Source organism: Thalia democratica, chromosome 4 (assembly GCF_965202585.1).
Source record: "Thalia democratica chromosome 4, ktThaDemo2.hap1.1, whole genome shotgun sequence".
Taxonomy (NCBI): Eukaryota; Metazoa; Chordata; class Thaliacea; order Salpida; family Salpidae; genus Thalia; species Thalia democratica.
In genome coordinates, this window is record NC_139168.1 from 36448195 (window position 1) to 36475197 (window position 27003).

General features: G+C 27.0%; 2 protein-coding genes across 2 annotated transcripts in view; one reads left to right on the forward strand and one right to left on the reverse strand.

Annotated features, from left to right (window-relative positions):
• Positions 1-214: 214 nt before the first annotated feature.
• Positions 215-27003, reverse strand: part of LOC145835026 (cleavage and polyadenylation specificity factor subunit 2-like) — a 31256-nt gene continuing 4467 nt past the window's right edge. Inside the window, exons 6-21 of the mRNA XM_082942556.1 lie at positions 23935-24033; positions 23591-23679; positions 20190-20288; positions 9126-9248; positions 8792-8959; positions 7658-7743; positions 6742-6817; positions 4301-4416; positions 3906-3991; positions 3018-3181; positions 2533-2679; positions 2288-2422; positions 1773-1875; positions 1427-1503; positions 1059-1193; positions 215-598 (exon numbers count right to left, since the gene is read on the reverse strand). Coding sequence (XP_082798682.1) covers positions 509-598; positions 1059-1193; positions 1427-1503; positions 1773-1875; positions 2288-2422; positions 2533-2679; positions 3018-3181; positions 3906-3991; positions 4301-4416; positions 6742-6817; positions 7658-7743; positions 8792-8959; positions 9126-9248; positions 20190-20288; positions 23591-23679; positions 23935-24033 — 1793 coding nt within the window. The 3' untranslated portion in view covers positions 215-508. The remainder of the gene's footprint in view (positions 599-1058; positions 1194-1426; positions 1504-1772; positions 1876-2287; positions 2423-2532; positions 2680-3017; positions 3182-3905; positions 3992-4300; positions 4417-6741; positions 6818-7657; positions 7744-8791; positions 8960-9125; positions 9249-20189; positions 20289-23590; positions 23680-23934; positions 24034-27003) is intronic.
• On the forward strand, positions 14161-16653 carry LOC145835027 (uncharacterized). Its single transcript, XM_082942557.1, has 2 exons — positions 14161-15019; positions 15414-16653. Exons 1-2 carry the CDS (start codon positions 14258-14260, stop codon positions 15849-15851), a joined length of 1200 nt encoding a protein of 399 aa, XP_082798683.1. The 5' UTR covers positions 14161-14257; the 3' UTR covers positions 15852-16653.

Here is a 27003-nt window from a genome sequence, read left to right on the forward strand (position 1 = left end):
AAAAACTATAACTATATGGAACATAGTCGTATTATTTAAAAACTTATAAGTTGATCTTCAGTAAACTAGTATGAAAAATCGCAGTGCATAACTCTTGCCTTTTTATTATAAATTACGATGCAAAATTTATTATAACCTACCGCATGTAACAACCTTCAGTAAAAATACTAAACATTTAAATCTTAAATGTATGAAAAATTTACTTATTCCAGGTACCTTAAAATAAGTTGGTGATATTATTTACATCCTTTAGCACAAAATATCAAACTTAATTGAAAAAACCTTAGAAGTTATTGTAAAAAAAAAAGAGTATAGTAAGACAATCAAAATTCTTTAAATTTAATAAAAAACCAAGTACCATCTTAGAGGCTTCTTTAAAAAAATTATTACTAAAATTTAAAGAATTCTATAAAAAAAAAACAAAATCAAGATGAAAATAAACATTAAAGTTTTTTTTGCTAATAAAAATTCAACTACACAGAAACATAAATTTTACAATAACAATTTTTCAAACGACAGCAAATTGTTTGTACAGCAAGTCTTTAATTTTAAAATAGTCTTCACATAGAGGTCCTTCTAAATTCAGACGAAGTTCATTCTGAAAAAAAATAAAGCGTTATACATAACAAAAAAATTATGAACTTAAAAACTCACTTTAGCATAAAAGCCTAACTTACTTTATACTGAATAAAAAACTAACTCTAGTAACAATAAACACCACTTGTTATGATATAAAAATCTACAAGTTTAAGATTTTTCTAAGACATTTTTCAATTTTTCTCATTAGAGGTTATGAAGTTTCCATTGATTGTTATTTGACAAACATTTACTACTGTACAGTTTGATTTTTATCGACTACATAAAATAAAAATGTATAATTTTATTAACTACTATAATCTTTATCAACTAATTTTTCTACTTTTTTTCAAAAAAAAAATTGTAAAAAAAACATTCAAGTAACTTATCTATATTTTCATAACATGGTATATAAAAGTTTTTGATGAAATATAATTTTACTTCATTAAATGTTGAAGAAAGCTATACTTTCATACACTGACTTTTTTAATGGCAATAATTCCATTGCAAACAAGAACGCCACTGTCGAACTCCGCCTTTATACCTTGTTTCAAAAGAACGTTTCTGAAGTCCGATATCTTCACCTCGTTTACGTAGCACGTTTTGTGTTTCGGTACCTGTTTGTAAAATACATTAACATTATACAGGCTAAATAATCGAAAAACGTTAATGTTTGATATGAATCTGATATACAAGGCTACTTAAAAATGCATACAACTAAAACATCATTTCAAACAAAATAGGTTAATTTAAAATAAACTATAAACAGCATTGCAGTTTAGTAGATATGAACATAAAGATATAACACAATTTATAATCAAAATAATTTAAAACAATTGCAAATAGAAACCTCATCAACTGGTAATGGATAAAGAGAGGGAATTGCGCTCGTGTAGTCGAAATCATCTGCTATTGATAAGTGCGATGCTGCAAGACACATGTATATTGTTTTGTTACTTTCGAATACAAGTACGAAATATTAAAAGTTAAACAACAAAAAAAACTTTAATTCAAACCTATTATTGCATGATTTTCTGAACGTTTATTTATTTAAACTAGTCAAAGAAACTTGTATAATTGACATGCTAAACACGAAAAACTAAACATACTTAGTAAAAAGTAGTTTACTTTTATTATTATAATTTTTTTTAAATAAAGTATTTGTTTAGAAAATAATGTTAACAAAATTTCCGTACGTTTTTTCTCAACTGGATTGGGCTGATCTTCTTCAAAATCATCTTGACTGCTGTAACTTCTTATTTTAGCTGCAGAAGAATCCTGATGGGAAGCATCTTCTATCTGTGATCATTTTTAAACAATAATAATAAATCGACAATGTCCATGGCAGAACTGATCTAATATCTATACTTAATTTAAAAAACTTTCAAGAGAAAAATTATATTAATCATTATAAAAGCTCCTCTGTTTACTATCAATTTTATTATTAGTGATATATGCAATATAACAATATAAGTTTAAGTTGTTTCGTTCATAAAAGAGTCAAGTTCATTTTTGTTTAAGTTTGTTCTGAAACATAATCGCGGGCTTGTTTTTGCTTACCGGTCGTGGTTTTCCGACCTCTTATTTTAAGTATGCTACGGTATAGCAAGCAATAATTTAGTAACTTCATCAATTTAAGCCGACCTAAAAAAACAATAGCCTAGATCTAACAATTACACGTATTTATAAAAATATTGAAAACAATTCAAACTTCTTTTTCAGTCATAACTTCTCCCTTGTCCCTCATTTTTCCCAAGTAGTCGACTTTCGCGTCCACCCAGGCAATTTCGAAATCTTTGACTTTCGAAAACTTCAGCGAGTTCATCAGATGATCTGTCATTCGAACCTAAACATTTTTTACTGAACTTAAAACATTTTTAAAAATAAAGAGTCAGGTTTAATCACATCCCTAAAAAAACAAATAGCTTACATTTAAACATTTTTAAATTTGAATACCTGATAAATGTGTCGATGTTTGGTGGTGTCGACCACATCGTTAACTTTCGGTCTGTGCACTGCAACAGGAGTGCTTCCACCCAACGTTGCTTTTATGTTGAACGCATACTCGTCGGTTGAGTGCTCGCTTCCACGCACCAATATCACCTGTGTTGTTGTTCGCATTCGTTTTCAATAAACCAATTAAATTTCAAATAGCTGCAATACAAATAACTTCATGAAAAATGGTGATCAGAATTAGTGATATAAAAATATTTTTTTTAAACAAACTGTTTTTTACAATCACACCCTTTAATTTATTAAAAAAAAAGAATGTATTTATATTAGAACTTAATGGTTTTTAAAACTAAGCACGAAACTGTAGTTTCTATTAAAATATTACTTTGTATAACCAACCGGTAAACTTTTAAAGCAACAATTAGCACTTGCAATTTGACGCAACAACTATTGCTGTTGATGCGCACTAACGAACAACTCCAACCAACCTCCCTGGGGTTCATCTGCTTGACGATCTGCAGTATCGAGTCGCCGTTGCTCCTGCCTTCGAAGTCGATGTAAGTAACGCGGCACTTGATGTCGAGCTCCACCGTCTCCTCTATCTGCTTGAAAGGAATTTCCTCCTTCGGCGTTTGCGGCTTGACTTCGGACTCTGTTGAAAAAGCTGAAGTTATTTTGCAGCAGTTTAGAGTTTTAATGGAAGTTTTAAGTAAAATTTAATAAATTTTCGAGCAAATTCATTTACAAGTGAATGCAATACACTTTTTTTTATAATGAAACTTGATTATGCACAGAAAAAGTTTGACCTCATAAAAAATAAATTATTTTTATGGAAAATACGTATTATAATTCAAACAATCGTACAGATAAGATCTTATCCTAGCTTAAGTATATTTAAATTGAAATTATTTTTCTTATGTAACTTAATCTTTAAATGTTTATATAAGTAGTTGGATTAGTAATGGAACCACATCTTTTTTTCCTATCTGTTCCTAAAATGTTTAGTCTGTTTATATAGATTGTATCTGACTAACCAATGAAATTTATACTTAATTTACGTCAAAGTCATAAGCTAATAAATTTAAATGTATAATTGAACTAACTATTGAAAGAAAATTGTACTTTACAGCAAATTTTATAGTAGTAATCAAACTTTAAAAACTTAAGCTTAAAAGAAAATACTTAAAAAAACTTAATTGTTTTAAAAAGTATCATATATTTGATTAAAAAATCAGAATTCAACACAGTTTTATAACAAAACATATTTTAAATTAAGCTTAAGACAAAAAGTTCTAAAAAAGTAGGATTAAGTAAATGAGCTTCAATCATGTACTTTTGACCAAGTTTCAATCAAGTAAAAGTAAATATTTTCTTACTTTCTACTTCTTCTTTCACATCATTGAGTTCATCATTTTCTTCAGCATCTTTGATTGGTTCATTCATAGTGGCAAAGTCTTCAGGTCTGTTGGTAAGATTTACAACTTCAAAATATTGTAAACTTTTAAATATACAAATTTTAAGACCAACACTTACTTAAATGTCAAGGGTACTAGTATACTTTTAAAGTGACTGCTTTTAAATGCATTTGATATTTTTTTACTGAAGTTATTACAAGACCTAAGTTTAACAAAAACTAATTTTCCAAAAATTACTACTTCATACGTAAAACATTAAAAACATTTTTGCATCAGTTCAAGTTAAAAACTATTTTTTATTCATTATTATTTCCATCTAGAACCACATTAAAAAACGTTATGCAGATGTGATAAACCTGACAGCTTCGCCGTACGCGTCCCACTGCAAAACTTTCGGTTGGTACGAAAACATCATCGCCAACTTTTTCGGCTGCTTGAAAAAACTCGTCTTCGGTTTCTTCTTTGGCGGAGGCTGAAAATGTGTCATTTAGTAGGACTGTAAAAAATCATGCTAACAAGAAACTAAACGAGTTTAGCTGGACAAAAATTAAATTTTCTGACCAACTCAATTATAATGAGCTTTAAAAAAACTGTTTGTAAATTAAACATTAATTAAACGTATGCTTTATAGCAATAATTGTAATTAATTTTTCAGGTTTAAACAGTAATCAAGGTTAAATAAAAGCTATAGTTATTTGAAAAAGAGTATTATATATCTATATTTAATTAACTATTAAGTTTTTGTATCACTCATTGAGTTTTCATAGCCATAGTAACAAACTATTTAAATATATTTTTGTTTAAACTAAACTAAACTTATTTTTTTTTTTTTTTTTTTGTGGGTTATTGTAAACAGTAGCCTGCAGTTAAATACTTGTTACATGAACTATTTATTGGCTTGGTATTTCGACTAATTTGGATGTATTAAATCATTGTAAAGTGTTCTTTTATAGAAAAGTTTTTGAAAAATCATGAGGAAATTTGCACAAATAGCTCTTGCCCTACTTAACATTGTGAATTCAGAAAAACTAATGTTTACAAACAAACTATTATTACGTAATATAGTAAACAACTAATCTGATAGACTTACATGAAAAAGTATGTAAACTTTGAGTGCAAATAAAAATGTTATAAAATTATTATGTAAGTACAACATGATATTTATGTAAACATGTTTTGACAACTTCCCAAAAAGAGATGCCTAAATAAAAGAAGCGAGTTTGTATCGTCTTGTAGACATATAAAAAAATCGCTTTTAAAGTTTAACAAGTTTTAATTTCATCGTAAAATAATCTTCAATTTATATTTTAATTCTATCTTTATCTCTTTCAATTATCTGTCCTAATATATAGTTACTCACTGAAGTTTTATAAATTTTTACCAGTTTATTGTCGATTGGTAAATTAATTTTTGCACAAGCCGTTTTGCATGATTTTTAATAGTTCCAAAATTACGTCATAATCTATTTATGCTAAATTTTTAACTTTCATTTTTTATTTTGTTTTGTGCTTTATTTTAAACTTGTTTTGAAGCTGATGAATAGGCACGAAACTCGAGTCCTTTGAGTTTTACATCTTTAAATAAACCTTTTTATATATATATATATACATATATATTAAAGGTTTTATAAAAAGTTCTGGTTGATAGTGCTCGACAAATTAAATTGGAGCTAAATATTTATCTAATATTTATCTAATATTTACTACGTCACAATTAACATAAAAATTTTCAAAACCTAAATTTCTGTGTACTATTATAATAAACTGTAGCTTACTGAGGAGCTCATGAAATTTTACATTTCATGTGTGAAACAGCTGTATAAATTATAGTTATTTATATAATTAGATAAAAATATATATATTTATAATATAAAAAACAACTAATTTTCAAATCGTTTACTTAGTTTCAATGCTTTGTGCATATCCTAAGAACGAAATAAAGAACAAAATTTTTTTTTAAAGAATCACACAAAAAACACATTGAGACGTTACAACTAAAATTGAATAATTTTAATTAGCCTATTTTAAAAAACAACTTATGTACAAGTCAACTTATTTTTGCTTTGTTTGATCTTGTTTTTGGATTTATTTTGTTGTTATTTATTTTATTTTTTATTTTATTTTTTGTTTATATTTAGTGGTTTCTGTTCTTTTAAAATACATGTTTTGATTATGGAGGCAGGTTTGCTGCCTTTCTTTTCTATTATTTAATGATAATTCTTTTTTAATTTTTTCAATCTCGTACTTTTCCAAGCAACATAAATGGCATGTTTTATTGTTTTTCGGTTTTGTTTTGGTTCTGCAGAGTGTTTCCCATTTTAAATTATAGTCTTCTCAATATATATATATATATATATATATGTATACTAAATTTTATATCAGAAAGATTAAAACAGGATGTTTGATAATTTTAACAAATTGAAAATTAAAACTTGATATATATTTTTTGTAAATAAAATTAAGCTATAATGGATACTAAAACATTTATTTATAAAGTTATATTATTTTTTTCGACATTATATATTCTTTTAAAGAGCCAGTGTTTAAAAATCAGAGTAATTATAGAAATTTATACTTTTTAGATCAAAAACCTTTCAATCTATATTTTTTCTTACTGAGTTATAAAATATAAAACCATCATTAATTTACACTTAAATCAAAACTTTCATCATTTAAATTAGATTTAAAGTTTAATTTAGGCAGTAGGTAAACATATTCAAAACACTATCGCTTTTAAAAAAGTAACAAAAACTAAAGTTTGACTTTTATAAAAGACAGTGGTTTATCTCAAAAACTACCTGTTCAATGGAGTAACCAGCTCTTTCAGGTTCGTTTTCCTCATCCGAATCGTCGCTATCCGAATACAGCTCCTCCCTGTATTGATGAAAATACATGCAAATAACGTTTGCAATAACACGTCACACTGTACTATTTTTAATGCATGAAATTAATAAGCGTTTTTAAAAATTATGCTTTGATGCAAATTTCTAAAAGAACCTGGACTCTGCAGGCAAAATAAATTTGACTATTCCACCAATTTGATTACTTCGTTGAATTTACAATAATTATATGTGTGCTTTATTTATACTATTACTTAACTTTCCTTTTAATTTATTTTTTAAAGGAATTTTATAGCTTTTTACTTAATTTTATTACAGCAATTAATACCAAGAGTTAAACACTGGTGAGTGTGGACATAAAATTTATTTCTATTTTTTTGTTTGTGTTGAATAAAATTTTGATGAAATCTCTTTGTGTACTGTTATAAATGGAAAAACCAATGCTTATTTATCTTAAACTCAATTTCTTAAAAAAAAATTGAGGAACTATAATTAAAAAAAAAAATTATTTAGAAAAAAAAATTATACCCAAAGGTCTAATTGTTAAAACTATAATGGTAAAACAATAGCTGAAAAAAAACCTAATAAAAGAAGAAATGTATAACTACTAAAAAATGCCATATGTAAGTAATTATTAAAGTTCATTTTAGCCGTACCTTAAAATTAATCTTAATATAAAAAAAGACAAAAAAAACTACAAGAGTTTTAAAGACTTTGGCAAACTAATAAAGTTATTTTTCACGTAGTAAAAAAAATTGTTTGTAAAAATTAAATAACAAGAAAATTCAAACTTTTAAAAACTTATTCCAATAGTTTACTTATCAAATAAAAGTTAAAACACTAAAATTCATGTAATAAAAACATATATACTCACTTTTTACGGTTTTTAGTTGTTTTAAGCGCTGCTTCTCGAAGATAGTTTTCAAGATCTTCTCCATCTAGGGGCTCGTGCCGTGACATCTAACAAAATTATCATTCAACGATGCTTAATATTTATATAAATATTACTAGGTGCATTTTGGTGTAGAAAAAAAATACTATTTGTTTTAGAACGATGTTATATTTACACTGGAATACTGAAGATTTAAATTATCAACTTTTACATGCTAGTGCTTAATACAGAAATATCTAGCAATTTATTATTTTTTTTCTAAATATTGCAACAAACATTTTGTGTTACCCAAACTACATCAATATTTTGTTGAATATCGTAAATAATTTAAACTTTTTGTTAACTATGATTAATTAATTAATTAAATTATGTTTTGTTTAAGATTATATCTACGCATCTATAATTATTATAATTAAACTAAAAAAAATATATAAGTATAAATGTTATAACTATTTGTAGTTAATAAAAAACAAATTTTCAAAACATAGCTATTAAACATGTGCTTATTTGTACAATAACGCTTAATTAAACAACTACTAAAATCTACGTGGAATTTTTGGCTGAAAAGTATAAAATCAAAAAAAAATACAAAAAAGTGAAATTTTATATAACTAATATATTTAAATAAAACAAAAATTATTTTATTTTCGAAAATACTTAAAGTTTTTGTATTATCAGCAAAATTTACGTTAAAAGTTTCAAGGCTATATTTTACGTAAGGATAAAATGAAAAAACGCGTCCAATAAATAAAACAATACCAAATAATCTTAAAAACTATTTCAAATTGAAACTCTAAAAAGTTTATATTATGTTTATCAGTTTTAGGTTTCAACTAGTTTTTATAACTCTGTTGCAGTATTTACCTTATTTTTAATAAAATTAACTATTACTTAAACTAAAAATTTTGCTTAAACAAAATCGATACTTAAAAAAAATGTTTATATAAAAAATATTTTATAAAAACTTAAAAAAGCTCATAACACATAATTACTATGTTGGTATCAATTTACTTAACAGCTGCAATGTAATTTTCATTGATACGCAGTAAAAAGATTGAATTACCAGATAATACTGGTAATTAAAACCCTAGCAACTAATTAAAAACAAAACCGTACTTTAAGGGTGACGTGAGGCATGTTGGGGTTTTCAATAAGCTGGCTGGCAAGCGTGCCCTTTGCCGCTCGGCAGGTCAGTATGACGTAGTTGCGCGGGTCCGTCCCCCATTGCGAGAACAACTGACGAGCGAAACCAGATTCCAGGTCGTTCATCGTTGCGATGATGCACTAGAAAACATGTGTTTTTTTAGTTTCTTTAGTTTCAATTATTTTTACTGAATTCAGTTTTTGAAAACCTAGATGTGAGTAAACTACTAGTCGAAATAAGTATATTTTTTTATACAGATCAACTATGATAAAAGGCAGTGTTTCATTAGATGAAAAAATGCATTACTTTCGGTTGCGGCGTTTGTACAATTCTCTTCAACTCGGGAAAAACTTTAAGGTTTTTAAAATTGAAAGGGTTGTTCAAATCGTCGGTCATTTTCTTTGCGATGTCGTCACACATCCATTCGACCTGAATAATGTGTTAGAATAAGGCAAAAATAAGTAAATTGTTTGTACATATTGATTATTGATGAAATTATACTAAATGTACATTAACAATCGGCTTTTAAGCTAAAAAAAAACGAACTTTGAAATATAAACTATCTGTGAAAAAACCTCTTTTTACGAACTTTTTGTTTTCTTTAAAATATTGCTTTAGTTTAAAACAAATTTTAAAAAGGATTAGCAGAATCCTCTTCGCTGATTTATAAAAAAAAATTATTTTTGGTTCATCCCACCATGTGTAAATGAGAATCAAGACCGCCGGCTTATCTATTAAGACGCCGACTCTGCTAACTAAAATCAATATAAAAGGGCAAACGGGGGTGAAACTATTACACAGCCTACACACATTGAGCTTTCGATATTGTAATTAACAAAACAAGCCGCTAATATAATACGCATGCCAGGCAAGTGAGCGTCAAATTTTAAGTCAGACAAAGTTTGCACGAAGCTACGAAGCACTCAAAAATTAAGCCCCACGGAAACGAGAGAGGTTTTTATTTTTTCTGCACCGGCATTCTCTCGTTTGTGAACTTTATTGGCAATCAATAAAATTCAGTCGCAGTTGCTACAATTAAGCTTGGTTGGGAGTCACAGCTATGTACACTTTTTAAAATTGTTTGCAGCTTACTATTTTTAAATCGAGTAGAACTTAGAAACGAGGTAAACATTTATATTTTTGAACTTTTTTATGCAGTTTTATGTGTTCTAAGCTATTTCTTTTCAGTAAGTAGTACCATCAATACTAAAAAGTCTTAGTTGTGTTGAATAGGTAATTTTGACGAAAATATGTTATTTTTCCATAAAAAAAATATTACACCAATATCGAACCATTAATTGTCGTCTTTATTAAAAATTTTAAACAGTTTATTTTTCAACAAGTAATTCAACTTTTGTTAAATACATTGTACCGTTTTTAAAAAAATATAACAAAACACATTACATTTCTTCTTAAATTCATTTGAGTACTTTCGTAGTAAGTTTTTTTAAATATAAACTTATAGTAAACTATAGTAAAAGAAATATAAAGAAAAAAACTGAAATTTTATTTAGATCAAATATCAAATAAATGTTACTATAAATTTCTTAAACTAAAGTGTTAAGTAAAAATAACAACAAAATAAACATTATAGCTGGTTTCAATTTTCAATAAGTTTTTCTAACTACTTGTTGAAGAATAGGTTCTTAATATGTTACATAAACTTATAAAAATTTGTATCTAATAAAAACTTATTTCTATCAATAGAAAAATACAATAAAAAAATTTACTAAACTAACAAGCAAATGAACTTTTACATACCTTTCTCCCAAGTGAAGTGTAGTATTTTAGTCAGAACTACGATATGTGTTAAATTATTGATGCTTTTGAAGGTGGTTTAAAATAGTGATTATAAATTAGTTACAAATTTATGTTGAAAACTATGTTTTTGTTATTTTTTTTTTTTTTGTTCAAATTAAAGGTATACTGCTTACTTATTTTAAAACATAAATATGAACTAGTTTTTTGAGCTTACCTATAACTATATAATTACTATTTCTAATTAAATTCGATAAAATTAGTATACTTATTGTTATATTGGACAGAAAGTAGAGCAACAATTAAGTAAACAATTTCGTGTAATCAAGTTAAACGAACATGGATGCGAGAAAATGAAACAAGCAGAAATCAATCAAACCATTTAGAAAAAGAAAGCAATTAAATTTATTATTTATAATAAACAAAAACATGTTCCTATTTTGTCCGACTTAACTTGTTATGATATTCAAAATGAACTAATCTCATTGACATACTATTAAGCTTTTAAAACAGTATTCTTGTTTTTACACGTCCTACCAGCTAATAAGAAGTAAAACTAAAAACTTTGTTTACATAAAGTGCTTGAAAATTGACTCTTGAATAATTTCTAATGTAGTATTTAACAACAGTTTAAGTACTAATTAATACTATTGATATTAATAATTTTTGTTAAAATACACATGAATAGGCTAAGTCAAACAAAAAATTCATCATTTTTGTTTATGGTGATTTTCTCATTTATGGTAATTTTTCATAACTTCATTGAAGCCAAAAAAAAATTTTCAAATCACAATTGTTGAATAATGGTTTTAATAAAAAGGTATAACTCACTAACACAACACGCAACAAAAACTAATGCACAGCCAAAAATGGTACGAACTTTAAAAATTAACACAAACATCTATCAGTACGGTTCGCACATGCAAAATATTAAGATAAGGTGTTACGCGCAGATAAGAGCCGATCATAAGGCTGCAAAGCTGTAGTGAGCTGCCTTATGGTCGATATCAGAGGATTTGGGCAGCACGCGAGCAAAAAAGCAGACTTTAAAACTTCCAATAAATATACTGAGGATGTCAACAGCTGCACGGCGCAGTGATTGAAAATGGAAAAAGCGAGCGGCGGCCTCTCTATAAGGATGATGCTTAATGAAGAGAATGATAAATAAATATTTATGCTTCAGTTCAGACGGCTTGCGATTTGTAAGTTTGATCGGCAACGACTGTTCTTCTGTACCTTGCAGCATTCGTAATGCCTGGCCGGTTTTTTGATCATCTAAAGCTGTTCAACAAAAAGCGACATTTATTGCAAACCAACTAAATTCCGTAAAATGAAAAAATAAACATCGGAGCTTAGACATTCAAAGAGCAAAACGCTGAGCTTCAATTCAACTTCACGCGCGTTTACGTTAATGAGGTTATTGTAGCGATTGAGATGAATTGATCAGTATATATTAAGATGCACAGACATTAAAAGAAACATGTTTGTAAACATTCTGTAAAGCTTTTCAAGCGTGGCCTCAGCTGCAGCGCTTGGGGCTTTATTGAGAAGCTGTTTGAGATTCTATTAACTTTATTTCTAGAGCTTCCAAATAAAAACTTATTTAAATCAAAATTTAATATATGCTTAATACATAGTGTTCTTGATATAATATACTGATTAGAAAACAAGCTGTACAAACTATATGAATAATAAATCTAAAATTTATTAAAGCTAAGTAATGACAATATATATATATTTTTTTTTTGATTATTTTAAGGTATTTTCTTTCAAAACTTATTTTTTAGTTGTTTATTGTTGAACTTAATTTGTAAAAGTTTAATAATGTAGCAGATATAAGTAATTAGCATTCTCAAAAAACAAAGAAAATATTTTAATTGGTTATAAATATATAATCTTTATAAATTTTATTAGCAGCTATAATTTTATTAAACACGACATTATAAAATTTAAAGTTGTTAAAATAATTTTTTAAATTGTTGAGGTGTAATTTAACCACATATTTATAAAAATTAACCGCTATTTATACAATAATGTGAGCTTATTTCTAAAACTGTTATACAAACTAAATATAAAAATTTGTTTTAATTGTTTGAAACACATTATAATGTACTTATTTAAATTTAATAAATTATATATATACACAAAAACAAATTATACTCAATTATAACAACGATGTGCTTCACTGTAAAACGTCTAAACATTTAAGAAGGCAATGGCAAAATTAAAGTCTTACATAAGCTGAAAAATTATTGCAGAAAACTTGGTGTTTTTACATGCGAATGTATTTGTTGATTTGAATGCGGTTTTGATTGAAATGCTGGCACATATTTTGATATTGCTAGCTTTTATGTCACTTGAATTTTATTGTGAAAAACTGTAGACAAGCGTACTTAGAAGCTGGAATGCAGATGTTAAGAAATTTGCTACTCAAAAACAAAAAGTGTTGAAGTTACGAAGAATTTTTTGTTATTTGAAAAGAAAGTTTACAGCTGTAGCTCATAGAACCAACTTTGTTTTAACATAAAAAAAAATATTGATGTCATAGAATTGTTGCTAAATTTTCTTAATCTGCAACGCAATCTACGTTATTCTTAAAAATTATTAAAGCTTTAAGGGTATTAAAAAAGGTCAAAGTAAGAAAACTTTTATCTTAAAAAAAAAGTAAAGCGTTTTATTTTTTTCAAATTCAGTTAATTCTCGAATCAACTAAGATCATAGTGATTGAGGTAAATTACGTCAGAAAGATTAATAATGTAGCACCTAAACATATGGTATAGATCTCTTAACTACAAATTTATTGGTCAAACAGTCTTTAAACGAAAATTTTTTCAATAAAAATAGTTTATAAAAAACATCAAACAAATGATTTAGCAATAAAATTATTCTAATCAATAAGATGTTCTTTAATTAAAAAAAGCGTTAAAAATTGTTAAAAAATTAAAAGTCCGTATCTTACAACTTAATTAAAACTATTACAAATACAAATTTTAAAAATAATAATATAAGTAAGCTAAAAACTTAATATTTGTAAAATCTTTAAAAGTATTTCATTAGTTGTTTTGTCTTTTTGTACGTAAATAAAGTTAAGGGATAAAAGCAAAGTCTAAACATAAAGCACTAAACTAATTCGATCACTCATTTTTACACTTGTATTAAAAATGGCTTTTGAGGTTAGCTCGTGCGTAACGTATACACGAAATTTTAAACCTTACGCATTGAAAACCTAAAAAAGGAAATTTTTCTACACTTACAAGTTAGATACAAAGAACAACTGATTTTTCAAATGAAGATTTTTATTTTTGTTAAAAATTTTTTTTATTAGTTATACAGTTGTTCGTTTTAGTTTGGAAGGTAAAAAAATAAATTCCTATCTTAGACAATTTTTAGTCAGTTGAGAAATTTTTAACATACAGTGAAAATAGTGATACAGTTTCAGAAAATAATTTTTTTTTTTTTCAAACTGCAATGATTTTCATTACCTTTAATTAAATTAAATAAAAAAATACCAATGATGTTTTCGTAAGCTCATAACATATTAGTAATTTTACAATACTTAAAATGCTATAATTATTCCAGCTTTTTTTTCTTAAAAATTCACTTTACCAAGTACAGCTCGAAAAACTCAAATTTCAAGCAACTAGTTATGAAAAATCACACCTTACTTGGAACAAAAAGTAATGAGTAATGGAGAACTAGAAGGAAGCGGACAGATCGAAACCACCGCTCAACCGTCGCCAACAGAGCAGCCCACCACCTTCAACCCCAGCACCCCGATCAACCTTTTCAAGTGCCTGAAAGAAAGGACCTGCCCGGGATTTGATTTTCCGGAGGGCCAACAGTTTTTTCCGTCAACCCCGAAACCCCGGTACTTTCCCACCATCGAAACAGAAAACGCCGATCTGCCGGTAGGAAGCTCGGTGGACGGGATGCGGACGACCTACATCGCCATGATAGCGGGGGGTTTCGTGCTCGGGTGCCTGGTGGGCATCATCACCACCGTGCTGATATACAGCAAGCGGTCGAGGAGCAGGCCGAGGCTGAGGACGAGCAGGCGGAGCAACAGGAACAAGGCGCAGATGAACCCGAGGGAGCAGACGTTCGAGCCGCTCGACCTCAGCCTCAACCAGAGCCGCGCGTCGCAAATGCAAACTCCCGACACGCCAAGGAGGGTGGTGGAGGAAAACCGGGGTCACGTGGTTGCAACGAGCCAATCGCACGAGCGGAACGTGATCACCCAACTAAGCTGCCACTCGCCTTCCTACTTGAACTTCGAGCCTCCGACGCCGCCCTCGATGACGGGCAGCAACGAGAGCGATGAGGCAGAGCAGGGAAACGTGGGCAGGCGAGTCACCTTGCCGCAAGTGAAGTGCATCAATTTTCACAACTTCAACGTGTCAAGCATCAGGATCGGTCGTGAGAGCAATGCAAGACAAGCAAAGGTAGTTTCTGTTTTATTGTTGTAATAACACTTTAAATTTTAGCACAATTAAACCTTAAACTAGCAATTTAGAAGATTATGGTCGTTTTTATTTTCTTAATCAAAAATATGACGTTTAAAAAAAATAGCATTTAAAATATATAAGTGAATGTTTTTATACAAATACTGTTTTTCAATATAATAAAGTTTTTAACGCTATTAGAATCAGTTATACTTCAACACTTTTTCTTATTGATAGTATTTTTCATACATTAAGTATAAATGATGCATTAAAAATTATAAATTTTAAAAAAATTTATTTAGAAAAAGCTTACAGATAACTAGTACATTTTTTAACCTTTTAAAGATACACTAACTACTTCCTATCAAACTTTAACACAAAACTTTCACCACAGAGCGGTCAAATTGCGCAGCAAGACAGTTTCAGCAGCAGCGGGAGGGGAACCGGGACTGAAACAAACGCAAGCTGCCAAAACGACCCGCAGCAGAACAACAGCATTTGCAACGTCGAGTGCAGAAATGACGTTAGATCGACGTCATCGTCCATTTCGCTCGACTGGTCAGTGGGAAACGCATCCACCACTGACGCCGTACCGCAAAATGAGAAAAGCAACCAGCGTCACGTCATCAGCCAATCAAAAGTCGAGTTCGCAGACGAAAACGTGCTTTCAAGCTACTTGGGTCTGAAAGGGTTTTCCGCTTGCGCACCAAAGAGGGAGAGTCGGAAGTTTTGCTTGTCCAAGGCGGACAGCGTGGACAGCGGGCACCACTCCACGCTGAAGAACCACTGCAGCGTGCAGACGGAGACCGAGGACGAGACGATACAGTTGTGAGGAGATTCGCGATCAGTTGTCAAGTGCGAAAGGGGACGAGATGGAGTTTGCTGCTACGTGTTTGTGTGCGATGAAACGCGTTTTGTGCTCGAGAGAAAACTTTTTGTGTTGTGAGATTATTCGTCCTTCTGTAAACTGTCGACTTTATTTTTGTAAGTGTACGTGAACCAGTGGCGACGCGTGATATTTTTACTAGGAAAATTTACAAGTGCTTGAAAAAACCCTTAATTGTGTATGTTTTAGAACTAATTTTGCAAATTTTAAATAATGAAATTACAACAAATCGATTGTAAAAAGATTTTATTTGAAAGATTAAACAGTTTTATAAAATTATAATAAGTTTTTAATTTTTTGAGGTGGAGCATCTGATCCAATGCTTCACCCCACGCGACGCCCCTGGTGTACACTTACTAATTGTGTACATTTTTGTGAATTAAAATTGAATTTTGAATACTTAAATGCTAAAACTTGAAGGATAAAAGATTGAGGTTAAAACTTAAAGATATGTAGAAAAATACTGTGGATTGCTGCGAATTTTAGATAATGTAGTTCCTTATGATTATTGTGATTTTTTCTTGTTTTTTTTCTTTTAATAGCCAAGTCTAGGCAATAACTAGTTGTAAATAAGTTATGTTCCGTCTAATCATGCTTTATACTAACTTTTTTATGCTTGAGTTAAAAAACATAAACTTAATTTCTAAAATATTTTTTGATATGTAGAGATTTTAAAAACAAACGCCTTAGTTTTTATTTGGACAAATTGTGCAGTTTGAAAACTTTTTAAAATAAATTTAAAACTCAAGTTTTACCTTTGTTTTTGTATATAGTTGATAGAATTTAAAAAATCATAATTTATAAGTTTAATATCCCTTGTTATTAGTTAATGAGTATAAGTTATTTTAAATAAGTACAACTAATAAATAAAAATAATTAAGAATTTCGTAACAACTTGATTAAAATCTTGAAGTAATGACAAAACATGATAGATGGTAGCAAAAATTTTTTTTATGCCATAAGTTTCCTACTAACAACTTCCTTTACACAAATGTTTTACCAGTTAAGATCTAGCCAACATGCTAATCCCATTTAATCAGCTGTTATATATAGCTGCTACAGTGTAAACACGACACTTGCAATTTTCTCTTTTAACATCTCCGAAATGTTGTGAACAGCAGAACTCTAAATTTGGTGAACTTGTTCAAAAGTCGTTTTCGTGTTTGTTTGGTATTAAAAAAAATTAACAAAATGTAAGAAAGCTTAACCAGTTTTATCTTTTAATTAAATGATAAGTTCAAACAAACTAAGCATCGAGAAAAAAAAGGCTTTGTGTATTTTTAAAAAATACAATTACAATCTTAAAAATGTAAACATACTTAGTAATATAAAATAAATGTCTTTTGTCTATACTTAATTTTAATTTATTATTTTAGTTCTAAACTTTCCTGCAAGCTAATAATAAACAATTTATTAGAGTCTAAGTTAAGATAAAACAATATACAAAAAAATAATACATGTAACTTAAAATTTATCTAATCTTATGTTTTTTATCTAATTTTGCACATATAAATGGTGATTCTTAACAAAACATACAATTAAATTTTAAATATATACTTTTGACATATTTAAAAAATATTAAGTATAAATAATATTTATAACTTACAAACTGGGAGCAAGTTCAAAAACATTTAAAATTTTATTAACTTTGCAATTCAAACTAATTGACACTATTTGACCTAAATAAAAACTTTACAAAAAAATACAAATACTATTTCAAGCTAAAAAAGTAGTCAGGTGTTTAAAGTACAATTATATAATTTTTTAAAGAGTTTATTTAGAAATTAGAGATTATACAAATTTGAAAACTTTTCATCAATTAAACACATGGTAAACCTTTTGAAAAGATACAAGAGTAACAGAACAGCAACAAACTTAAATGAAACATTATAAACATTAAATGTTAAAAACATGACTTTTATAACATAAAAAAAAAAAAACAATAAGAATAAAGTACTTAATGCAATATAACTTTAAATAAATAGGAAATAAATTCGAATGTTTTATTCTTTCAATTACTAAACTTCAATGTAGTTTAGATATGACAGTTTAATACTATTTTTATCACTTAGAAAACAAAAAAATGCAAAGCGAAAAAATGGGGCCGCCATGTACTTCTCAGCTGTAAAGATTCTTTTTAAAAACAAAAAATAATAGCTTTTAATTGGGCTTTTAGTTTGATAGTAAGTTATTACTAGTGTTTTATTATTAAATATATTTAAAAATTTCTGGCTTAAAAAAGTACCTTTTCACTGATTATTGAAAACATTACAAATGATTGTGGTTTGCAGAAAACTTTTTGCTATACAATGCGACAAGCGAGCAAACTTTTCTATAAGAATTGGCCCGTTACCTATAAAAGGCTGCCGTTCTCTGGGATAGATGATGCCGTAAAGTTAATCAATTATACAACATATCTAATAAGAAAATATAAAGTTTAAGTGAATCCTATAACTTTTCACCTATCAAAATCTTACAAAATCGGAAATTTAAATTTAAAACTACAAAATGTTTTACTTTAGACACGTTAACTTCAAACCAAAATAAATTTTACTATGTAATAGTTAGTTTTATGTACCCTTATATCAAGCTTGCAAAAAATCCAATGCAAACTTTTTATATACAAAAAGTGTTTTACAATAAGACATTAAGAATTTTTTTTTAAGGTTTTATTTATTTGAATATATATAACCTAAATACAGTTTAAACAAATTTTTAGACTTTTTCGACTGAATTGAATAAAGATTTTATTTATACTGAACTACTTTGAAGTATAAAGAGTAAAAACAGTTGAAGTATTCACACCTTAAAATGCGTATAATATCCACGTTAAACTTCATAAACAAATGAGAGGCCGCAAGATTTCATCAAAGAAAATTAGAAAAACATATTGTGTAATAAAATTATAATTTAATTTTTAGGGTTTAAGTTAGTTTATAAAATTTTTGAATGGTAATAAAACTTAATACATTTTTATCTAACCACATTTTTTAAACCTTATACTGAAAAGAATTATTCCTTTGTTAATATTTGAAATAGGCTTTTTAGGTATATATAAAGTATTTTCAAATATTTCATGGCAAATGAAATTAAGTTTTTCTAGTGTTGAAAGCTTTTTATACGCTTTTATTCAAAAGTTCTAAAAACTGCAAAGAAAAGGATAACAATTAAAATAAGGCCAGTACGCTGATGCAAAGGAAGTCACAGTAAGTTTTGGCGCGCAAATTAGCTTTTGAACAAATTTATAAAGCAAAAAAACTATAATCTTTACTTTTTTGTAAAGACCACTTTAATTTAAATAAGTAAGCAAAACGTAATATTTTGAATGCAATTATTTCATAGTCTGCGTATTGTCACGACGTTGTTGTATACTTGATACCCAATAAACAGCTTAGACATAATAGGCTTACAAAAATGTTAATTGTATGCCTTAGGTTTAGCCTCATGAAAATTTTGTTTTAAAAAACAGAAAATGTTTTTTTGAGTCGCAATCTCAAGTAAAAAATAATTGAGTTTTAACTATAAAGCATAAACTTTTACACATAGAAATATTTGTTCAAGCTTGAAAAAGCTTTTTAATATGTTAGTACATAATTATGAGTTTTAAATTTCGTATGTTTAGTATTTACGACTAGTTTTTATGACGGAAAAACTCTCAAATTATTCAACAAAACTATATTCTTCAAAAACTAAACGAGCTTGAGTAACTTTGCACAGTTGAACGATTTGTAGAGTTAATCAACCAGATTATGAGTATTTTATTATTTTAACTTTCCAAAACACCAATTTAGTGCTCAGGTACATTATCTTTAAATAATATTCGCACAGTCAAGACTATTGTTTTAATTTTGAAAATACATATCGCTGTACATACAAAAGATGGTGTGATATAAGTCTCTTATTAAAATGTGTTGTTTACTTACTTTTAATTTTTATCAGTATTTTCTAATTTGATTTACCGCGAACATATAAAAGTTTTGCAACACACTAGAAAAGATGACAAATTTGCTACTGTAGGTTCTTTGAAAAAATAAAAGTGTATATAAATGTACGGATATAAGCTATTTTTTAAAACTAACAAAACTATTGTGAGTTTATCATATTATATTCAACTCAAAAAAAAATATTTGAAAAAAAAATTAGAAAACATAAGTAATTTGTGCAATAAAAACATGTTACTATCAACAATGTACATCAAAATACTTTTTTTAAAATAAGTGAAATCACTATAGATTTATCAGAGCTATAAATATTTTGTGATAAAAAATTAAAAACTGTTCTAACCATCGATTTAGCGGAATTTTGTACATTTTCCGCCTCATGGCCGACCATTGCAAGAGTGTAGTGACCTAAGTTGTTACGTAGGCTTGTCCAGTACAAGTCCTGTTGTTTTGAATTGATTTAATTTTGAATTGATGGAAATAAAATTTAAAGTTAATGTAAAATGAAGAAGAATTTTTAAATATTTAAACTTTAGATTTTGACTTAAAAATACGTACATGTTCTGAAAATGTCCTTCTATATGGATTTATTATCAATGACTGGTTTTAAAACAGCCTTTTTTTATCTTAACTGTCAAACTACCATATGTTATAAAATTTAAATACAGCCACAGGTGAAGAAGAATATTTGTGAAAACAATGAACAATAACACTGTTTAATAAGCAAAAAACTCATATTTAAAATTAATCTCAACTTTTTATTCATTTAACAGTATAAAAATGTTATGTATAAAAGTATTTGGTATAAGCATAAAATATTTAATTAGCAGTAAAATGTTTGAAAATGAGAGCTTAAAATATATTTAATATTGTACAAAAATTTTAATATTTTTTTGGTTTTCACTGCTTTTTTACTTCCTTTTTTAACAAATTTATTGAAAAATAAGTCACATGATGTTGTCACATAAAAACTAGATTGCATTACAAAAATCAAAGAAATTGGTTTACAAGGTAAACTTTCATGACTGTTCTTTTTTCAAGAATTTCGTTCGCGTAAAAACAACGCTAAATAAAAGTATTATAAAAACTTATATCTACTTAATCAGTTTCCGTTAGATAATGTACACACTTTCAAACAGTTTTCAACATTATAAAATACGTCAACAGCAACAATCAACAAATCACACACAATATTCCACACACTCACATGTTTGATAGAACAACATATTGTTTGAAGATGTCATTAATTGCACTCATACGCAGTGCTTGTATACATAGCAATAAACAGTTATTCAGCGCATGAAAGTCTGTATTGAACTTGTGTATTAATTTAAAAGTTGTTTATTTTATTTCAAACATATATTTAAGAATAAACTTTTAATCATGAAAGTATTAGTTGTATTTAGTAGGCAATATTTACTACTTTTCGTGTAAAAGTGTTACAAAAAAATTTCAAAACGGTGACTTAGAGACGATATAAAAGGAGTTTAGTTTAAGAATTTCTTAAAGTTAATTGATCAAAGCTCTGAATGCGATGCTGACTAGTATAAATTTGCTGCGTGTTTTTAGAAAGTACATTTGATGTAAAAATAATCGAAACTGTACGCGTGAGCAATCAAAAAAGCAAGAAATATATTCTGCAATCGAACTGTATATTTGCAACGAGCTAAAAAACTAAAAGCTTTACGTTGTAACCTGTATAAAAATTTGATTAAATTTAAATGCAAATAAAAAACAGCAATTTTATGTTTGTAACTGAAGATGGTATCGAACTTATACACTAAAGAAACGCTTTTTCATAACATTTTAGTTAGTTTTTATTGAAAAATACGACCAGTATTAAATAAAGAGCATTTAATTAGTAACAATTTAAAAATTCGTTAGAAGTTTTTTTGTTGTTTTTAATTTTAGCAATATATTTCAAGCTGTTATGATTAATTAAATATTTTACTTTTGTTAAAATATTTAGTAAATTATTTCTTAAAAGCAAAAAATTAACTTCTACTAAAAAATTGTGTAACATTTTCAAATTTTATATAATAAATTTCATATTTAGCTATACGCATTTTATTAAAGGATTAAATTAAATCAAGAATTAGAGCTTTTAATTATAAACATAATTTATCAAAAATATTTTTTTTTGGTTTTTTCAATAATTATTATTTTTTTTTCTTAAAATAGGTTTACACAAATGATAAATTTTTTTTGTTTAAAGCTAGTTTTATATAGTTTTTGAACTACCGCTAAATTAAGGAAACCGATGAACTTACTAAATAAACTATAACAATTACATTAAATGTCTAGCTAAAAACTTTTATTAAATAAATTTGTAAAAAGAGTTGTTCATAAGTAGTTTTTAATTTTATATTAATGTAGACAATTCTAAAAACGTATCTACAGCGGTTTTATCTATGTAAGTGGTTCCAAAATTGCTTAACACACAGAAAAAAGTAGTTTTATATTCTACCAACAACTTTACTAAGTAGTTATACGTGCTTTAAATTTTTAATTGCATAAAAAACTGTGAAACACTAAAAACAGTATTCTAAACATAAACACCAAATTATAGACATGGGGTGATAAAACCTCAAAAATAAAGCTTTTATTTTGAACTATCATTTACATCAAATTATACAAAATTAATGTCACGAGTTTCAAGGTACGTTATAAAACTAATAAATATAAATTTAAAGTTTTACATATAAGTGTTGCAATATAATAAGAAATACTATTAAAAACAATCGTAAGGACTGAAAACACAAAAAGTAGGTTAGAAACGTCACAAATCAATACAAGCATCGTGAATCAGTATTTTGAAAGAACTTACGACTTTTAATTTTTTTTACAATTTTCAAAATTCAGTTAATGAAAAATTGTTAAAGATCTTCATTATATTAACTTAAGACTTTAAAATTTTATTACAATAGTTTTTGACAACTTTATTATTTAATCTGTATGAAAAACAGCTATAATATTATAAAAACCTTTTGATTAGTTTTACTGCAATAGTTGTTTTTGTAGCTAAATAACCGCAGTTTGCTGATCCCTGACTAAACAAATTATATTTTGACATTTATAACCAACAACATTTGTTTTGACGCAAGTATACTAACTATAGAAAATTTTTAACTAAACTTTTAGTGTAAACATTTGATATTTTATTTCAATAAAGTTTCATTTTTTAAGCTTATACTGTCACGTTGATAATTTATTTTTGATACATTATTACTTTAAAACAGTAAAATAAATAAACAACAAAACAATTACGTATTAATCAGAGAACCAACAAATAAGAAACACTAGGACAAATTAAGAAGTCTTTATTAAATAGTTAGATTATATTCCAAAATGGATAAAACTGGTTAATACCTTACAATTTTATTGGCAGCAACAATTATTGACAAATAAAAATTAAAACTTTAGTATATAAAACAAGAACTTCATTTAAGATTATAACTTATTTTAACTCATATATATGATTCGCTCATTTTCTATATAACGTTAAAATTTACCATAATCGATAAAGCTAAGTAGAAATTGTAGCTAACTTTTATAAATAATAGTGCTAAAAAATTGGACATTGTAAAGAATAAAAGGTTTTAAACCTTTAAAGTACTTTTTTAGTTTTAGAGTAATTAATTATCGATAAGTAACTTGTTTTTTTTTTTACTTTTTGACTGATAACATGCTTACATAAATAAACTTATTTAATATTTACTGCAACCTAGCGGATAAAAAAATTACCAGCAAAATAGCAAGCTCCAACACTCTGCCTGCAGTGTCTGATACAATGAGAACGTTGCCGTTGTTGTCCAACGTATTCTGAATTATGTCTAAAAATATTTTGAAACTTTTTTTTTCAAATAAACGAAATTACATTTTTTTAATTGTCTTAGAATTGTATTCTTTTAAATGAAAACAGTATATTAATCTAAAATTACTTTTAATTTTCTACGTCATAAAAAAAAGACCACCTTACTCGAAGAATTACAATTCTACTTGTTATCTATTTACTTTTTAAAGTCCTAATCTAGTACAAGAAAATACTAAACTTAAAAGAAAAAAAATATTATTATACTCAAACTAACTGATCAATTGCTGGTCACGCTCTTTTCTTCTTTCGTGAGTGTATGTTGCGTTGTACGCATCTGTTATTAAAAGCTGCGGAGAACGACTGATGACTTCGTCTGCAAATAAAATCATAAACTGCATTTTATGGTTAAAATAAACTTTAATTAACATTTAGTACATATTTCTTAACTTTTTCAACTTGAAATTAGTTAAAACTAAAAGACAATTACTTTGATAAATTACTTTTTAAGTTTCCAGCTACTATCTAGTACAGGGGTCGGCAAACTGCGGCCCGCGGGCCAATTGCGGCCCGCGAAGGATAAATCTGCGGCCCGCGAGCACGTTATTTTTTTGAATGGAATGCGGCCCGCGAAGGAAAATTTTGTGGCCCGCGAGCATGTAAATGTGGCCCGCTGAGCAAAAATATATAATCAGGTTATTTTTTTTTTCAGTAAGTTGATTTAACTTAATAATTTGGTTTTAAGTCTTTGTTTAACATTTTAAATAATTAGAAGAAATTACTGCTTTAGTAATTTAGTTTAATAAAGTTTGAAAATGTGAAAAAGACAGATAAGCATTCTAACAGGATATTTTTCTTAGTTTCATAATAACTTCTTTTTTACAATAGCAAGTAATTATCTGAAAAAAGAGTCTAAAGAGTGCTTGAATATAATAAGTTAGCTATATAATATATTTGTTAAATAAACTAAATGCAAATGTTTTCTATTTTGTACAAAAGTAATGCACAGTGATTAACTAAAGTGTCGTTTCTTTGTAGCTTAGATATTCTTTTTAAATTTTTTTATACCTAAGTTTCTTTTATAGATGTTTTATTTGTAAATGTTATATTTTAGTGTAAAAAAATTTAAAATAACATAGTCATAAGAAATAAGGTTTATTTGATTTTTGTTTTGATACATTTTAATTTTTAGGATATTTTCTCTACACTTTAAATTAATTTCTATGCAAACCAACTTAAAAAATGCTCATATTTGAAACCACTTTTTATTTAATACATTAGTTAGTTTAAGTTTAGTTTATGCATAATTTTCTAACATTGTTGTTTCTACTTGTAGTATCTAAATTTTTACAGACACATTTAAATTAATATATAAGACATAAATTAATATAGTTTTTGTTAGGTATACATTTTTCATTTTTCAAACGTCTTTTTGTAAAACTAAATTAATTTTATGTCTTGCATATCATTACACACATTTTCTGTTTTTTGGAGCTACCTATTTAATATAAACTAGATTTAAGGATAATAAATTTATTAAGTTTGCACATTGTAAATCAAAATAGTTTAAATTTAAGCAAATAAACAACTAAACATTGACACGCACTTAAATTGTCACTATTTGAAGACTTCAAATCTCAGGCCAACTAAGTCATTTTATAAGTTTTTGTATAGAATTACTTTTTGTATACAAAAATATCAGGAATGTTTTTGTTGACTCAGGCTGGCTTTTTTGTTTGAAAGAGTGGCAAATTAAACTTATGAAGTATGTTTTGCTCAATCACAGTGTTAGTTTTAGTTATAATATATGTTAAATTTGAAGTCTTGCAGCTGATAAAATTCTAAATGTTATTAATATTATTGTTAATATTTAAATGTGAACAATCAGTGTTGCCAAAAAACTTGAATCCCGGAAAAGCTTTGAACTTAAAAATTTATGCTTAAAAATTCTGGAAAAAAACTTGAATTTGAGAATTTTTGAAAAAACCTAGAATTTCAAACAATTTTTACATGCGAAGTAATGAAATTTCGGTTTGACACAAAAAATTTAGCAAATAAACATTTCTTTATTATAAAATATATTTAAGTAGCTTAACAGTATTTTTTAATATTGGTATATTTTTTAAGACATTTTTTTAACTTTAATTAAACTTTATACTAAAAATAAAATTAAGAATTCTACTTCCAAAAACTTTGTATTGGTTCATTGCACCTGTACTTGTAAAATTTCACCGATTGTGTGCTTCGCGTTGAAACTAAACCAAGAATTCTACTAAAATGTCAAAGTTAGTAAAAACATCTCTAATAAAAAATATTAGATGAGCAATAGTTTTTCTTTCAGTGCTCTCATGATAACAGATTGATTAAAGTTCTAATTTGATTTATGCGACTTTATAACCTTAATGCATTTCCTGAACACGACTTCTTGTTGTCGTTGAAGAAATAAACAAAAGTTTTTCATTACCGCCAACATAAATTCTTTAAAAAATTTTCAATTATAAACGGTATCTCATTTTAAGTAATAAATTTTGCTACTTAATAACTTGCCTTAACAATTTTTTCTGATCATTCTGTAGTTACTGAAGATAATCATGTGCTTTGTTGGAACTGACCTTGGTGATTTGTTTTTTTTATCGTTTCTCGCAGTAACTCTTAACTAACGTTTTTTTTTATTTTTGTAGCTCGTCTTATATTCTACAATTACTATTTTTAAATGCAATATTCTTATTGCAGATAAAGAATTGCTCTAATGCCTTATAAAAAATTAGTTTTTCTACTTCGCTAATGACTGAATAAAGTTTTATACTTTTCTTAAATTTATTTAAGAAACTTAATTGTCTATTCCAGCTGACTTATATTTTTGGCATGTAATTTATTTACTCTTAACAACCTTCTTTATTTCTTTATGTTAAGAACTTTATTTTAACTGGGTAGCTACACAAAACTTTAAAAGCTTGAAAACTCAGCTTTGTATGAAACTTTTATTTAAAAAACTTTAAAGAAATCTTTTAATTCTCAGAATAGTTTTTATGATTGTAGTGTAGTAAACTTATTGTAATTTTTTCTTGTTTTCTTACACTTTTTGATAATGATGATATTTTAACTAGATATTTGAGCTTTATTAACAACTATTTATTAGCTTTTTCAACTTTTAACAAACTTAGGCTGGTTTGATACAACTCAGATATTTTGCTTTAAAAGTGGCAACCATGTAAAAGACTAATCACTAATAAGATATTTTTTTAAAGTATTCTAGAATTAATGTTAAAGAATTTGTTCTAGCTTTCTGGAATACAGGTATTAATTTTATTAAGTTAAGTAATTACTAATTTTTTTAATGAATGTA